The 17,289-nt window shown below is 37.8% G+C and overlaps 3 protein-coding genes across 3 annotated transcripts in view; 2 read left to right on the forward strand and 1 right to left on the reverse strand.

The window, feature by feature from the left end:
* The window catches only part of LOC119474597 (peptidase M20 domain-containing protein 2-like), a 38,635-nt gene extending 26,644 nt beyond the window's left edge, over positions 1 to 11,991 (reverse strand). The window contains exon 1 of the mRNA XM_037746702.1: positions 11,880 to 11,991. The gene's annotated coding sequence lies outside the window, so the exon portion shown is untranslated. The remainder of the gene's footprint in view (positions 1 to 11,879) is intronic.
* On the forward strand, positions 5,557 to 9,079 carry LOC119474596 (cannabinoid receptor type 1B-like). The gene is made up of 2 exons (XM_037746699.1): positions 5,557 to 5,938; positions 6,640 to 9,079. Exon 2 carries the CDS (start codon positions 6,716 to 6,718, stop codon positions 8,135 to 8,137), a length of 1,422 nt encoding a protein of 473 aa, XP_037602627.1. The 5' UTR covers positions 5,557 to 5,938; positions 6,640 to 6,715; the 3' UTR covers positions 8,138 to 9,079.
* On the forward strand, positions 11,465 to 16,837 carry LOC119474599 (akirin-2-like). The gene is made up of 6 exons (XM_037746703.1): positions 11,465 to 11,674; positions 11,957 to 12,139; positions 14,165 to 14,308; positions 14,430 to 14,579; positions 15,969 to 16,040; positions 16,180 to 16,837. The coding sequence occupies exons 2-6, from the start codon at positions 11,959 to 11,961 to the stop codon at positions 16,188 to 16,190; spliced, it is 558 nt and encodes a 185-aa protein (XP_037602631.1). The 5' UTR covers positions 11,465 to 11,674; positions 11,957 to 11,958; the 3' UTR covers positions 16,191 to 16,837.
* Positions 16,838 to 17,289: the final 452 nt, after the last annotated feature.

The following is a 17,289-nucleotide window of genomic DNA, read 5'->3' on the forward strand; positions in this document are numbered from 1 at the left end:
AATAAAGGAAGCCACCGTGTCCATGCTCCCGTTCACATTATTGTATATCTCCATTTTAAAAGGTGCAACATCAGCAATATAGACTTTAAAACCAGCTATATATCATTTAAACATATTTAATGTAGTAAGGATTTAAAGCAGCTATAATCAATATTTTATATTAACATTGGATCATGTGACATGTTTTATTCCCCTCAGCCCTAAATTGTGTTTTAACACCTTCCAGCTCTTTTGATTTTGGCAACGTTACTGTTTTGGTTCACTCTTATTGCTCTCATAGCATCATTTTTGGATGCAGCAAGCAGCTGTTTTCAGGGGAAAAGCTCTAAAAAACCTGCCCAGTAACAAATGCAGACAAAATTAGAGTCAAGTTGGTGAACATAGTGGAGTATTTAGCAGCTAAAGAGACACATATTTCCCTCAGGAGGTGGTGGAGACCAAATCAGAGCTAAAAGGAGAGTAAATATTGGACTTAAATTCATCAAGTGGCCAGAAATATGACTCCAAATTAAAGCTAATGTCCATGTTGGATGTCAATACAGGAAATCAAACAAGGCATATCAACTAAAAACTTAGCAAAAATATCAATGGTGTATTCACGGTTGGTTTCCAAAGCCCCCAAATGGCCAAATTGCAGGTTTAAATACTTCACCGATGTTGAAGTACTGCAAGCACTGAATGTTAGCACAAAGTAAGACGTGTATAAAATGAACGAGGAGGTGAACAGCTAAAAATAATGGGGTCAATTTCATAACTATTCTCCCTTCTGACAGATAAAGGCCATGTGATTACAGGTGACTGTTCTGGTCTCATGGCAGTCAGGTCCATTCAGGGTTCTCGTCAGGCTCTGCACCAGCTGGGTGTAGGTCAAATGAATTATTCTCTGGCTCTGAATCATGCCATGGCACTTGCAAGGCGATGCCAGCTCATGCTCTCGCTGTTCTGGGTTGCGGTTTCCTCTGAGGCCGCAGGGCTACTTCTACTGTAGGTAACGAATCACTCTTCCTTCTGAAAACCATGTAAAATACAACAGAGAGAAACAGATCATCTGAGCTGTGATTTGAAGCTCTGCTGCCTGAGCTATTCATCTGTGCCTGTAGCGTACATTTGCATAGTGTTCGCACAAGTGAGCACTCACTGAACCACCTGCTAAATCTTTGTGATTACCACTGTGTTCTACTGAGATAGCCTAAAAAAGGTCTTTATATGACTAAATGGTGCATGAAGGGGATTCTGCCCACTGACCATTACGCTGTTAGTCTTTCTATTCTGCAGAAAGAAAATCCACCAATTCTGCAACGGAAATACATGCATTTCAGCTGATCAACATGCTTATATTGTTCATCGGAAATAAAAGAAATGCATTGAATTACATTGATAATTTATATTTATTTAGTCTGTTGAAAAATAGTCTTTAGTCTAGTAATAGTCTTTTTATACTGGCATTTTTTTGTGTTTTAAAAGAGACGGGTTGAGAGAAATTCAGTCACAGAAGGTATTAAGTCACAACTTTTTCCTCCTCTCTGCTGTGCTGTTATGCGCTGCGAGGAAGCTCTGTCCTGAAAATCAGATACAGGAAAGAAACATGATGGGGAACTTCCGCACTTTACTTTCTCCCTGTGTATTTCTCTGATGTCGTTTCCTGGGAGGGGGAGCCGTTTGTTCAATTAAAGGTCTTTGGAAAAATGCATCAACAAACACCTTTGATTTGCCTAATGAAGCCAGGTTGTTTGACGAAGTGATTCAAATGAGGATGCAGACAGCTGATGGCTGATGATATAGGAGATGATGCACATGACTCTTCTGTGAAAGAGATGGAGAAACATGCAAAATGATATTGAATAAACATTATATTTGGGTCTTTTTTCTCTTTGCTGAAATGATTTGAATCGAGATTGGCTACAGTATGAAGTGTCTCCAGCTGGGGGGGAACAGAATATAGAAGTGGCAGATTAGGAAACTGTCAGTGTTCATCCACAACCTCCTCCCCTTCTCTATTTATGCATCCTTTCCTCCTCGCCCGCCCTCCCTCTCTCCCCACTCTCTCCCATCTTCCAACCCCTTGACACAAACACATCAGAGACAGCCTGCTTTAGAGTCTCGTCTGGTAACATGCTGTTTGTAAAATGCTTATTGCTCTCTGGTTTCACGAAATAAGTAACTCATGTGCAAGACCTTAAAGAAAAATGTATGTTCTTGCATGCAAGTGTATTGCTTAAACGTGTCTATTCTGGAGGATTGGAGCCTGCGTGGACTGAAAGTAATGGTTTCATAATGTAGACAGCCGCTCAAATAACAACTGTAAATGGAGAAGGATCAATACTAACTGAGATGCATTATGGTGCTTTTTCTCGAGGAACCCTGCTAAAAATCAATCACTGTAAATCACTTGCAATATTCCCCACCAAAGACAGATGGACGTGAAACAATAGCAGCAGCAGCCTCCCATAACTGCACGGCCCACATGGCGGAAGAGGATTTAGAAAAATTGAGACAGCTTTGTCTTCGAAATCTCTCCCTCGCTCACTGACGGAGAGAATGACACTGAAATATTGACGATAATTATTATGATGGATGTGGATACCCGCCTCCCTGCTTTGAGAGATGATGGTTGTTACTTTCAAGCCAAACCCACATTAAAAAAACTTTATCCTGCTCAAGAGGAAAACAATAATGAGAAATGAAGCAGTAGTCGCCCTGCAAATATCTGAATTAAATTCATTGACAAGATGCTTCACTTACACTTTCTGTCTGTCTGTAAACTATCTTCATATTGGATATACTGCTCTGCCACAAGTGATCAATAGCTGCTTGAATCTGCTTCAAACGGCGCATAACAAGTGTTCAGTAATTAGTTGGATGACTCCTCAGCCTCTTCTGTTCTGCCAAAACTGGAAGCACTGGCATCGTGTGCACAGTCTTTCATTGTTTTCCCATGATGTTGCATCGCCAAATGTCATGTATTTTCCACAACAAGATACATGTAATTTGGGAGATAGCTCTGCTGGGAGTGCGTAGTGGAAATAATTGCGCAGCTGCGCAGGACAGGAAAAGGACTCTTAATAGTATGTGCATGTGACCCCCAACTGCAGTCGATAAATAGATAAATAGAGGAGGATATTCAGAATGGACTTTAAGTGGTGCTGTGGCTTTGCACTAAAATGACTCTGTATGATGTCTTTTTTTATTTTACTATCAGCATGAGATTACTGTAAAATTCATATTAACACAAGCAGTAATGTAAGAAGTATTCACATCTTTTACTTAACTAAAAGTAGCAATACTACAATGTAGATATACTCTGTTACAAGTAAAAGTCCTGCAAGTATCAGCAACAAAATGTACTTTCAGTATCAAAAGTAAAAGTACGATGCAGAATTGCTCTTTTCAGAGTGATATTAAGAGATATTTCATGATTACTGATGAATTAATATGTAAAAAGCATGTTAATGTTGTCAAGTTAGAGCTATTTGTAATTAGGGGGTGTATAAATCACAAGTTTCATCACGATACGATATGTGGATTCTTTGGACAACGATACAATATTTGCTGATATCACAAAGTTTGCTAGATACGATTTTTATTTGATTCAATTCAGGGGCCTACGATCGATATGAGACGATATGCCCATTTATGCTTTTCTGACCACATTTGAGGTGCATCTGGTCAACCTGCTCGGAGGAGTACATTAAAATATAAAACATATCATTTCCTGTTGCCAGTAGGGGGCGCTGACCAAATTTCAAGTGCATGGGCGCTAACTATGGCCCTGATCCATTGAAGTGTCAGAATGAAACTGATTGGAAGGTTTGTGTGTGTGTGTGTGTGTTAGTCAGCCTGCTCTGATTGGCTAATGTGAATCACCTGTCTGTCTAGCAGCAAGCAAAGGTTGCCGTGGTGATGGCCACTGCTAAGTACCCTCAGTGAGACAGCTTATAATAGGAGTTAACCAGAGACATACATGTCATAAAAGTGCTTCTCTGACTGTGACTCCTATCGCTATTTTTACGAGTCTTACGACGAGTAAGGACTCTCTGATGAACATATGGTGTGAAATTTAGTGTCAAAAATGAGATCTCAGCAGCAGTTTCCAAAATTAGTAACTTTCGGAAACCGCTCTGGGAATCTCTTAGAAAAGTCGTCATAATTTCGTACGTTTTGATGTATTTTTTGTACAGGTGTTGGTGTTGTAGTGCAACAAAGTTTTAGGCGGAAGACGAAGAAAAATAATTTAAACCCGCAGGATTATAGATCACACTGGAATTATGCATTTTTTGTTTCACGGGTCCACGCTGTAAAACATCGTTAAATACAATTGATTTTCAAATGCTCTCTATCTGTGACTGACCGTATACTTTTCACACAGCCCCGCCCCTCTTAAAATCCCAACTAACTTTATTTGCTGGCGCTTTATAATAGTTTGTTTATTAGAGATCTAACAGGGAGTTATAAACTTGTATTTCTGTCACTTCAGTGGTTTTTCAGAACATCTCACCAAAGGACTGCAGCTGAGAAAGAACCAGCTGGCGAACACTGGCACGTTTACAGAAACGTTGATTCATGTGTGATGTCCTTATAAATGCAGAAATGAGATGGCTAATTGACCCAAAACATTAATAATGTGACTGTGTGGGAGATCATACTGCGCATTTCTCTTTTTCTTATCATGCATAGCCCAAATAACATATAAAATATGTCCTTTATGTGGTGTAAAAACAATGATTTTATGATAATTATTGCAAATGGAAGGGTTACTAAACCAGATAATGATCTTATATACTGCACTAGAACTTTTACTCTTGTGTGTTATATTCTATTTTAGCTTCTATCCTAGCTTTTATTTTTAGCTTGTTTTTATTTTCTAATCTTTAATGTTTTTATGTTTTTATAACTGTTTTAATTATGTCTTAATGTTCTTTTGCACTTTGTCGCAATGTTCTTTAATGTTTATGTAAAGCACTTTGAATTGCCCTGTTGCTGAAATGTGCTATACAAATAAAGCTGCCTTGAATTGCCTTGCCTTACTACCTCAATGCCTCAACTAAAAATAAAAGAAAGGTGAAAAACAGCTACATAATGTTTCTTTAAACAGTAAATTAACTGTAAAACTGTGAAATTAATTTAAAAAAAATCAGTTCAAACTGTATTTTTCATTAACAGCACAAAGCTGTAAATTTCAGCGACAGTATAATAATGATAATTTTACAGTAACATAAAGGCAACCCTGCTGCCAGTTCTTTACTGTTATTTTACTGGGAAATTCTTAACAGTGTAACCCAAATAACATATAAAATATGCCCTTTATGTGGTGTTAAAAACAATGATTTATGATAATTAATGCAAAGGAAGGGTTACTACTTCAATGCTATTGGGTTTTAGTCAAGAAAAATGCATTTAAATAGAAAAAAAAAAGTCTGATATTGCAATAATTATTGTTATCATTATGATTATTGGGAGAGAGAACAATGAAACATGGGTTAGAGGCTGGTTTTTCATGTGTCGCCTGCAGCAGCTGTTTTGCCTCTTGTATAAAAAGGTGTGGATGATGCTCATGCACTTTCTGCTGCGCTCACACACACCTCAGACCACGTGACCAGCAGGCGCACAAAAAGCAGCCTTTAACACCGCCCGCTCCCACAAACACACACACACACACTCTCACTCACTCCACTCCACCGGCTGCATGCCCAGCTCTACCGTAATCTGACATTGACAGTATATGTCTGGGGAGTAAATACACGATCATTCCCATCAGCAAAATCATCAAAACAACAACTATTGTAATTTCACTCTGAGGCTTCCGGTTCTTTGTGGAGTTGCTGCAAACTGTAGTTGAAGAGACAACAGACTGGTTTACTCCCAGTTTATTTTATTTTGAATTTATTGATTTATTTGGCGTCATGGATCGAAGGAAGATGTTTGTGCTGAGAAAATCAAGGTAAGTTTTTTTTTTTTTTTAATTTTAATCTTTTATTTATTTATTTATTTTTAAAAGTGATTCATTTCTGTTATTTTAATGTCTTCAGTCGTGCTTAATGAGTATTATTGTCCAATATATCAGCATATCTTTGATCAAAACTGCTTTTTTAGACACAATATTAAATATTTTCTTTCAACATTTTTTTATTATTATTATTTATGTTTAATTGTTAGCCAACACTGTTTCTGTTTCTGTCTTATTCCAGAAAAAAAACTTCATTTTCTTTCATAATTAATATCATCATTACTGGACAGATATGTGCACTCTTTATCTTGTTCCTCCCTTGATGCCTAATTAATCCAATGATTATTGAGAGAAAGAGAAGAAGAAAAAAAAACAGCTTAATGCCTAATGACCTGCTTTAATTAATAAGAAAGCCTGTCTGTCCTACATACTTAATGCAATGATTTCCCCCGAGGCTGCACAGGTTTGTCATCAACTGTTCAGTTTCCCACTATTGTCTGGGATGCATCTGCTCTGGAGTCAGCTGGCTGATACACAGATTCCCCAGCAATATCTCCCAGCAACAAATTGATTTTATTAAACATTGATGTACCTTCATGTATTCAAATGTTTTAATAATGTAATAATATGTATTTTTTTAAAGAAATTATTGTTTTCTTTATGGAAAAAATTCTCCTTTTTTTTTTTTTTCCTAGATGTCCTTTTGCGTGGATCTGATGCTGTTACACCACACTCCTCCCCACTGAGCATCTCTACAGCCACAAAGCAGCCATGAAGTTGGCTTTGCACCGGATAGCAGGCACCACAATCAGTACATTAACAACGGGCGTCCAGTATCTCGGCTCCAACGACGCCAGCTACGACGACCCCTCCGTTGACTCGACTCTAATCAAGAACCGATTCCACTTTGAGAAGCCTCACTCCGCCTCGATCAGTAGCTCCATCCCTGGAAATAAGGGGGTCATTTACAGCAGCCTCTCTCCCATTTTCCCCACCAATGTGTCCGACCTCCTGCTGAGCAATGGCACATCTGTGGAGAGCGGCGGGGCGGCACAGTGTGGGGAGGACTTTGTGGACAACATGGAGTGTTTTATGATTCTGACTCCCGGTCAGCAGCTCGCAGTCGCCATCTTGGCACTCACCCTGGGTACGTTTACGGTGCTGGAGAACCTCATGGTGCTGTGTGTGATCATGCACTCCCGGACGCTTCGATCTCGGCCTTCCTATCACTTCATAGGCAGCCTGGCTGTGGCGGATCTGATAGGCAGCATCATTTTTGTCTACAGCTTCTTGGATTTCCACGTCCTCCACAGGAAGGACAGCCCCAAAATGTTTCTCTTCAAGCTGTCCGGGGTCATCGCCTCCTTCACCGCCTCCGTAGGCAGCCTGTTTCTCACTGCGATCGACCGCTACATCTCCATCCACAGGCCGATGTCGTACAAACGCATCGTCACAAAGACTAAAGCAGTCATTGCCTTCAGTGTGATGTGGACCATCTCCATCGTCTTCTCGCTGCTGCCGCTGCTGGGGTGGAACTGCAAGGTTCTCAACTCCGTCTGCTCTGACATTTTCCCTCTGATCGACCAGAAGTACCTGATGTTCTGGATCGGGATGACGAGCATCTTGGTCCTGTTCATCATCTACGCCTACATGTTCATCCTCTGGAAGTCCCACCACCACGCTGTCCGCATGCTGAGCCGCAACTCCCAGAGGAGCGTGATTGTCTACACCGCGGAGGGGACTAAAGTGCAGACGGTGAGGCCCGAGCAGGCCCGGATGGACCTTCGCCTGGCTAAAACCCTGGTTCTGATCCTGGTGGCCCTCATCATCTGCTGGGGCCCGCTTCTAGCCATCATGGTTTACGACCTCTTCGGGAAGGTGAACGACTTCATCAAGACTGTGTTCGCCTTTTGCAGCATGCTCACCCTGCTCAACTCCACCGTGAACCCTGTGATCTACGCCATGAGGAGCAAGGACCTGCGCAGGGCCTTCGTCAACATGTGCAACATGTGCTGGGGAGCGACGCAGACTCTGGACAGCAGCGCAGAGAGTGACTGGAACAGCAGGAGCGTGAGAGGCATGGCAGCAGGCGGGGCGGGGAAAGATGGAGCCGGCAGTGGAAAGACTCGAGTAAAAGTAGCCCAGGTTACCGTTTCTGGAGTGACTGATACTTCTACAGCAGAGCCGGTCTAAAAGACAAGCTGCTCCGCTCTGGTACAACTGTGACGTTATTGTAGAATAGTCCCGACCCTCCTAGTACACTGCTCTGTTACTGTGAAATGTGCCAAAAAATGACTTAGATGCAGAACTTGAAGAAGAAGTTTCTGTTGCTTTCAAGCTGAAATCTGTAATATTTATGGTGGAGTGTGATGAGACACTAAGAACTGTGCATTATCTCTTTACTCTCTTATTGAGAAATGGTTTGTTCGGTTGCACAAGTCTGATTGACAATGCCAATTTTATCTAATTTCATTCACTTAAACAATATATTCAAATCAACACTCTGCTCTGTCAGCTTTTCGGTAGTTTGAATATGCATAAAGTTACAGATTTCAGCTTTAAGGAAGACAAATATGGGTTCCCTTTTGTTCTTTCTTATTCCACATCACACCATAGAAACATTGTGGCCGTAATTCAAGGTGAAACTGTGTCTACCTTCATGCAACATGTCAGTTTTGAATGACAGCACACTGCTTATAAGTAAAGTTAGCATCCATTAGTGATTTAAAATCAGCTACTGATGATTTTTGTAAGGCCATAATATTGTGCAATTTGGCATTTTAATGTTATTTGACTTTATTTATTGTATATTTTTTTTAAAACTTGTACTTTGCAAAGCAAAATGGTGAGTCATACTTTGGCTTTTTGATCAAATCAAAACTTTAGTCTGTAGTGATTTTGGGAATGTTGCATAGTTGCTTATAACACAATGTGCTTGTGAAACAGTTACAGCATTTTGTGAGAAGCTACACTTTGGTATTTCTGTGACGCATTCCGTTGTGCCATTGTGTCTCATAACAGTGTGTATAAGCAAGGACGTGAGTTCAATAAATATATATTTGTCTATTTTTATCATAATTTTGTCAACATACCTGGTGTCTTTTTTTTCCAATAAAATGATGAATTCTCAGCAAACCATCACATCCGTACCTGCGGATGATAGTGAGTGTGTGTGACTGTGTGTTAATAACTGTGGGCCAGACCTTTTTGGCTTGTCTGATTATATTATACTCAATTTAGTCCTGTGATAGTCTGGCGTCCTGTCCAGGGTGTACCCCGCCTTCGCCCAATGTCAGCTTGGATCAGCTCCAGCCTCCCCCCCCCCGCGACCCTGAACAGGATAAGCGGTTACAGATAATGGATGGATGGATAGATTCATCCATCATTATACATCAACATTATTGTCATTGCACTTAGTATAAGTACTAAGACATACAAGTACAGTTTAGCATCCAACCAGAAGTGCAAATGTAGAGTAATGTTCAAATGCATAGTGATAATAATATAAAATAAGCAGTAAGAGGTAGATATGAATATGCGTATCAGAATGAACAGTATGAAAAGTGTGATATGAATACGCTTAGATATACCGTATAGCTACAGTATGAACATACAGCAGTTACAGTAGGCAAAATAGTGCAGGTATAAGTACAAGTAATGGCAGAATACTTGTGATCCACTAAGCAATGTCAACTTGTAATCCCTCGTCACAGGCTGTGGTCTTAATGATAGAAAGATAGATAGATAGATAGATAGATAGATAGATAGATAGATAGATAGATAGATAGATAAATAATAACTTTATTAATCCCGAGGGAAATTCAAGTTTCCAGAATCACAGTTCCATAGTGCAAAACATGTTAGTAAAAAGGCAGTAAAAAAGTTAGTAGTGCAAAGTACAAAGTACAAAAAAATATACCAGATATAAAAATACAAGGAGATGAAGAAAAAATGTTCAAACTGAATATAGTGCAGGATAACAGCTGGGATACACGACTATTAAAAAAAGTGAATATAGTGCAGAAGAGACTGTTAAAAATGAATATAGTGCAGGGTAACTCCAGTAGCTTAGTCTATGAAAGTGCACTGTGTGCATTATTATCTGTCCTGGAGACCGTCCTCCTTTGACTGACTGATTGACTTTTACTGAAATATGCCTTAAATTTAAAGAAAAAAGCTTGAGAAAAGCTACTGATAAATAAACATACTTTTGTGTACCAGAATATAGATTTTTAAGTCTTGTGATGTGACCTTTCAGTGTAACACTGCCCTCCTGTGGTGATAAAAAGAGAGACTTTATTACTTCCCATGGACGTTGTAGTTAATTAAATAACATAATGAGGCTATAATGTAAATAAATTAAATTAAAAAATTCCAGATGATGTAGGTCAGGGGTCAGCAACCTGCGGGTCTGGAGCCACATGCGTCTCTTTAGCTCCTCTCAAGTGGCTCCCTGTGGATTTTTTAAAATGGAAATGAATAACTGTTTTTTGTTTACATTTGAATTTTTATTTATCAATTTTGTAGGTCTATGGTATGACGGTACGACGTAGTATTAGGGCCACATTGAGGAAAAATAAATAAAACTGAGATTATGAGATTAAGTCATAATATTATCAGAATAACGTCATGATATTATGAGAATAAAGTCGTAATATTATGAGAACAAAGTCGTAATGTTATGAGAATAAAGTCATAATATTACGAGAATAAAGTCATAATATTATGAGAATAAAGTCGTAATATTATGAGAATAAAGTCGTAATATTATGAGAATAAAGTCATAATATTACGAGAATAAAGTCATAATATTATGAGAATAAAGTCGTAATATTATGAGAATAAAGTCATAATATTATGAGAATAAAGTCGTAATATTATGAGAACAAAGTCATAATATTATTAGTATAAAGTTATAATATTATGACAATAAAGTCATAATATTATGAGAATAAAGTCATAATATTACGAGAATAAAGTCATAATATTATAAAATAGTGATTTTACGTGTGATTTTCTTTTTTTCTCGTAAAGTTATGACTTTATTTTAGTAATATTACGACTGTTTTTTCCCGTAAAGTTATGACTTTATTTTAGTAATATTACGACTGTTTTTTCCCGTAAAGTTATGACTTTATTCTTGTAATATTACCACTTTTTTTCTCATAATATTATGACTTTATTCTGTAAATCTCAGATGTTTTTTCCCCTCAATGTGACCCTAACACTCCATAGTACATTTGCTCTTTGGCCCTCAGAACATTAGACTTATATACTATATCCTTAGACTATAAACTGTGTTACCTTCATCACAATGCTCAAATGTTTTGCAGCTCCAGACAGATTTTTTTTTGCCTAAAATGTCTCTTTTGGTTAGTAAAGGTTGCTGACCCCTGATGTAGGCTATACTTTGGACAAGATTAACCTTTTCATTTAGCATCTTTTTTTTACTTGTTTCACTACATCACCCAGAATGCACTGCGGGCTGCATTTCACACGTGACGTCAGGAGCCGGAGAAGCCGACAGCAGCAGCCCCCACACACACATATATATGAAAAACAAGCAGCTAAGTAGCTCACAGCTAGCAGCTAGCTCTCCTCTCCTCCTCTCTGTCGAGCAGACAGCCGGCTGATCGGCACCTCAACTTTTTGGGAAGCAACTTTTTAGAAACAACACGAGTTGTTTGTTGATCTCCAGTTGGACAGACAACAACTTTACCCACCTAAAAGGTAACACATTATTCAAATGTACACCTGTTCTGACCAACAAGCTAACGTTAGCTTTGTTTTCTTTTTCATTCTTTGCTAGTTAGCTGTTAGCTGGCTTCGCTAGCAGATATTTAAAGCCTCAGCTGCGCAGTATGCTTAGTAGTCCTGTTGACACTGTGTGATTAGCAGGTCGTGTTAAAGAATAGCCACATGGTTTAGCAGTTACCTGATGTTATCTCTTCATTAAATGTCCTGTTTTTGGTGTTTTGTGCTCCTCCATCTCTTCTCTTTAACACCCTGAAGTCATGGCGTGTGGAGCCACCCTGAAGAGGACCATGGATTTCGATCCTCTGATGAGTCCTACGTCTCCTAAAAGACGAAGATGTATCCCCGTGTCCCAATCATCCTCCTCCTCCTCATCCCCTAGGAAGTATCTGAGCATGGAGCCCTCGCCATTTGGGGAGTCGTCGTCCAGGCTTAGTGCAGGTAAATGGTACTAAAGTTGGCCTGCTTTGGTCAGCAGCCATGCAGGCTTTAGAGGCATTAACAACACGATGAACAACACTATAATATGACTATACTATACTATATACTATACTATATACTATGAGGACTTTAAGAACTTTAAACATGCACTATCTGCAACCATCTTGGACTGTAACCACTGGCACACTTTACACTTACTTTACACTATACATCCTATATACACTTACTTTACACTATACATCCTATATACACTTACTTTACACTATACATCCTATATACACTAACTTTACATCCTATATACACTTACTTTACATCCTATATACATTTTCTTTACACTATACATCGTATATACACTTACTTTACATCATATATACACACTTACTTTACATCCGATATACACTTACTTTACACTATACATCCTATATACACTAACTTTACATCCTATATACACTTACTTTACACTATACATCCTATATACCACTTACTTTACATCCTATATACACTTACTTTACATCCTATATACACTTACTTTGCACTATACATCCTATATACCACTTACTTTACATCCTATATACACTTACTTTACATCCTATATACACTTACTTCACATTATACATCCTATATACACTTACTTTACATCCTATGTACACTTACTTTACACTATACATCCTATATACACTTACTTTACACTATACATCGTATATACACTTACTTTACATCATATATACATTTACTTTACATCCTATATACACTTACTTTACACTATACATCCTATATACACTAACTTTACATCCTATATACATTTACTTTACATCCTATATACACTTACTTTACACTATACATCCTATATACCACTTACTTTACATCCTATATAAACTTACTTTACATCCTATGTACACTTACTTTACACTATACATCCTATATACACTAACTTTACATCCTATATACACTTACTTTACATCCTATATACACTCACTTGAACAACACTATAATATGACTATATACTATGAGGACTTTAAGAACTTTAAATATCTGCAACCATCTTGGACTCTAACCACTCGCACATTTACTTTACACTATGCATCCTATATACACTTACTTTACATCCTATATACACTTACTTTACACTATACATCCTATATACACTTACTTTACATCCTATATACACTTACTTTACATCCCATATACACTTACTTTACACTATACATCCTATATACACTTACCTTACAATATACATCCTATATTCACTTACTTTACATCCTATGTACACTTACTTTACACTATACATCCTATATACACTTACTTTACAATATACATCCTATATACACTTACTTTACATCCTATATACACTTACTTTACATCCCATATACACTTACTTTACACTATACATCCTATATACACTTACTTTACATCCTATGTACACTTACTTTACACTATATATTCTATATACACTTACTTTACATCCTATATACACTTACTTTACACTATACATCCTATATACACTTACTTTACATCCTATATACACTTACTTTACACTGTACATCCTATATACACTTACTTTACATCCTATATACACTTACTTTATGTCCTATATACACTTACTTTACATCCTATATACACTTACTTTACACTATACATCCTATATACACTTACGTTACACTATACATCCTATATACACTTACGTTACACTATAGATCCTATATACCACTTTATAGACTGTACATATTACATTTATTTATTGTATTGTACTCTGTATCTTTTATATCTCTATTATTGTTTTTTTTAATAATTTGTGTATACCTTTACCTCTCCTGTGTTTCACTCTGTTTTGCTGATGTTGCTGCTTTGACACCTGAATTTCCCTCTGGGGATTAATAAAGGTTCATCTTATCTTAATAAACCCAGAAAACAAATATGCTTATCTATGTTTAAGTTATGTTGTGGACTCCTATAGCATGACAGCTGTTTTGTCTTCACTAATGGACCATTCTCTGTCTTTTTTTTACTTTCTTTTGTCCCCACTAGAACAAATCCTCAACAGCATCAAGCAGGAGTACAAACGCATTCAAAAGAGAAAGCATCTAGATGGAGGCTACCAACAGTCAGACTGCTGCTATTCTCCAGAGTCCCCATCCCAGTCGTCTACTATGAATGTTTCCAGCATGCCAGGTTGGTTGAGTAACAACACACTGCCTCCAGAGTTTCTGTGTCATGTAAACTGAGGCAACCAGAAATACCACACACCACGCCATGATTCTTAGTGGGGTTTTTTTTGTTTGATTTTGTACAGGAACGTCCTCTGGAGGCGTTTCTCCGACTAGAAAAGAACAGCCATTATTCACCCTCAGACAAGTTGGAATGATCTGTGAACGCCTGCTGAAAGAAAAGGAGGAGAAGGTGCGGGAGGAGTATGAGGAGACCATGACCTCAAAACTGGCAGGTTGGTACATTGAGCAAGTTACGACTCTCTCTCTCTGAACATCTGAAGCTAAAACCGAAAGGTATCCAATTTCACATCATCACATTTGAAAAGCTGGAAGCAGCAAATGTTTGGCATTTCTGCTGATAGTTGATAAGCAAAATTGTTGTCGGGTCAACTTTCTGTCGATTGATTAACGTATGTCTCTTTGCACATTTTATTTTGATTATCAAAAATGATCAGTATATGAAATTCAGAATTAAATCTATAAAATGCCAAATTATAATTGATAGCAGAGCCCGAGATGTGTCTTTGAGTGCTTTAATTGTCTGAATAGCAGACTAGGCAGATTGGAGCAAATATATGATTTTAAAAAGTTATTTTTATAAAACGGTTACTCTATCCTGACAGTAGTGCTTCAGACAGGTAATCTGAAAAAACATCATGTGTCCTCCGGTGCTCCTAATGGCATCTGCAAGATTTCACAGACCGGAGGAAAACAACCAATCAGAGCCGAGCTGAAGCCTGCCGTCTCTGAGCAGCTGTCAATCACTTGCAAACTCCGATCAAACTAGGCAGCGCTGATCAAATATTAATTAATATTCTGTTACTGTAATGCCTATCTCTCACCTCAAATGTTTTCAGAAACATCTTGTTGTGTACTGTTTAGCTGTAAAATGAAAAAGTTTGTGACCCGGCAGCCATGTTGAGATCAGTTGAGGAAATACCAAGCACCGCCCACCAGCCGGAGCAAACTTTCTCATTTTACAGCTAAACAGTACACTACAAGATGTTTCTGAAAACATTTGAGGTGAGAAATAGACATTACAGTAACAGAATATTGATTCATATTTGATCAGCGCTGCCTAGTTTGATCGGAGTTCGCGAGTGATTGACAGCTGCCTCCGTTGAATGAACAGCCAATAGGAACACTCTCTGAAATGACCTGTGATTTTCTAAAGCCTGAAAACAGAGCCATGAGGAGGTGCAGAAGTCTAGTTTTCTCTCAGAACACTTGAATTACAATATGCTGAAAGGTTATTATGGAATTTTTACCCAATGATGCCAAAAATATTCTGCCTACTGCAGGTTTAATTGTCTGACCAGCTGTCAAAACCCAAAAGTTATTAAACTAAGTGTGTATAAAATGAACCAAGCAAACAAATCCTCAAAATTGTGAAGCCGTAACAGGAAACTGTTTGGTATTACTTCACTAACCCAGATTTTGAATATGGGAATAGATTGATTCCTGACCACAGTAACTAATTAGTAACATGTGTGTGATCTGTACCATAGTTAAAAGACAAGTGTCTGGGGAAATTATAATATAGAAGACTATTCCAATAATGCACATACAGCTTCAGTTAGTTGTACAATATTAATTCTTATTTCCTGTCCTTTACGTTTCAGAACAATATGACACCTTTGTGAAGTTCACACATGATCAGCTAATGCGACGATTCGGGGAGCAACCTGCAAGCTGTGAGTTCTTTCATTTCCACATTCCTGTCTCTCTGGCAATACTGTGTGTGAGAAAGTCTTGGATCTCCGTTTGAGTTATTCCTTTTGAAGTTTTAAAAGTCTGGTTTCTGTATTAATGTTTCATCTCCCTCTTCTCCAGATGTTTCCTGAGTGTGGCCCAGAAATCTTTTTTGCAAGACGGCCTTTCTCTTGCTGCAAGCTATCATGTGATATCTCAAGAAAGAAGAAGAAGAAGAAAAAAAAAGCTCATCCTTGTAAGAGATTCAGTTTAGCTAGTTTAAATGAAACTTTTCTTACTGTGCCATATTTCTGTCTTTGGGCAAAGGTTTATATGAAGCTGTTGTCAGTTGTTACCACTCTGTTGTTAGCAACTAGGTGCTTCCTTATGTAAATGAATGGACCCTATCTCTACCAGTGGCCTATGTTCCTCCTGCTGTACGTGTATCTACAGTTTATCTCACTTTTGTAATGATTCCCAGCATTCCAGGCTTTGTCACTTGTTTTCTGTTTGTTACATGTAAATATGATAAAGCAGTGCAAGAGTTTTACTTAAAGGTTTGCTGGTCAATCTGAGAGGGAAGTGGAAGAAACGCAGCAGAACAGAGCGAATACGTTTGCAGTTTGTCCTCTGTTCATTGCTTTTTAAATTGAGCATAAAGTGGGCTGATTTGATTTTTTAATTTTTTTTTTTGTCCTCCCTACCAGTGTTTTTATTTATTTTGACTTTTGTTTTGCTGGTATCACTTTGAAACCAATGTACTTATTGGAAAAACAATAAAAATCTTTTAAGAGTTGAATTGTTTTGATGGATCTTAGACATTTCTATGGTACTAAAGTCAACGACACCACCAATTGTCTATTAACTGTATTATGCATCCGTATTCGAGCTGTGCCTTCGGTATAGGAACATATGTGCTCAACTATACTAATCACTGCAGATACTACTATAAATAGTTTGTGGAACATTCAGCACCCGATATGATTGTACTATCATGATAGAGGTACATTATGTGTTTAAGGCTGCAACTAACAATTATGTTCTAAATTAATTGAATAGTTGTTTGATCTATAAAATGTCAATCAGTGTTTCCAAAAGCCCAAGATGACGTCCTCAAATGTTTTTTTTGTCCACAACTCAAAGATATTCAGTTTACCGTCATAGAGTAAAGAAACCAGAAAATATTCGCATTTAAGAAGCTGGAATCAGAGAAATTCGACTTTTTTTCCTTTAAAAAAATTACCCAAACAT

This window comes from Sebastes umbrosus, chromosome 16, assembly GCF_015220745.1.
Source record: "Sebastes umbrosus isolate fSebUmb1 chromosome 16, fSebUmb1.pri, whole genome shotgun sequence".
Taxonomy (NCBI): domain Eukaryota; kingdom Metazoa; phylum Chordata; class Actinopteri; order Perciformes; family Sebastidae; genus Sebastes; species Sebastes umbrosus.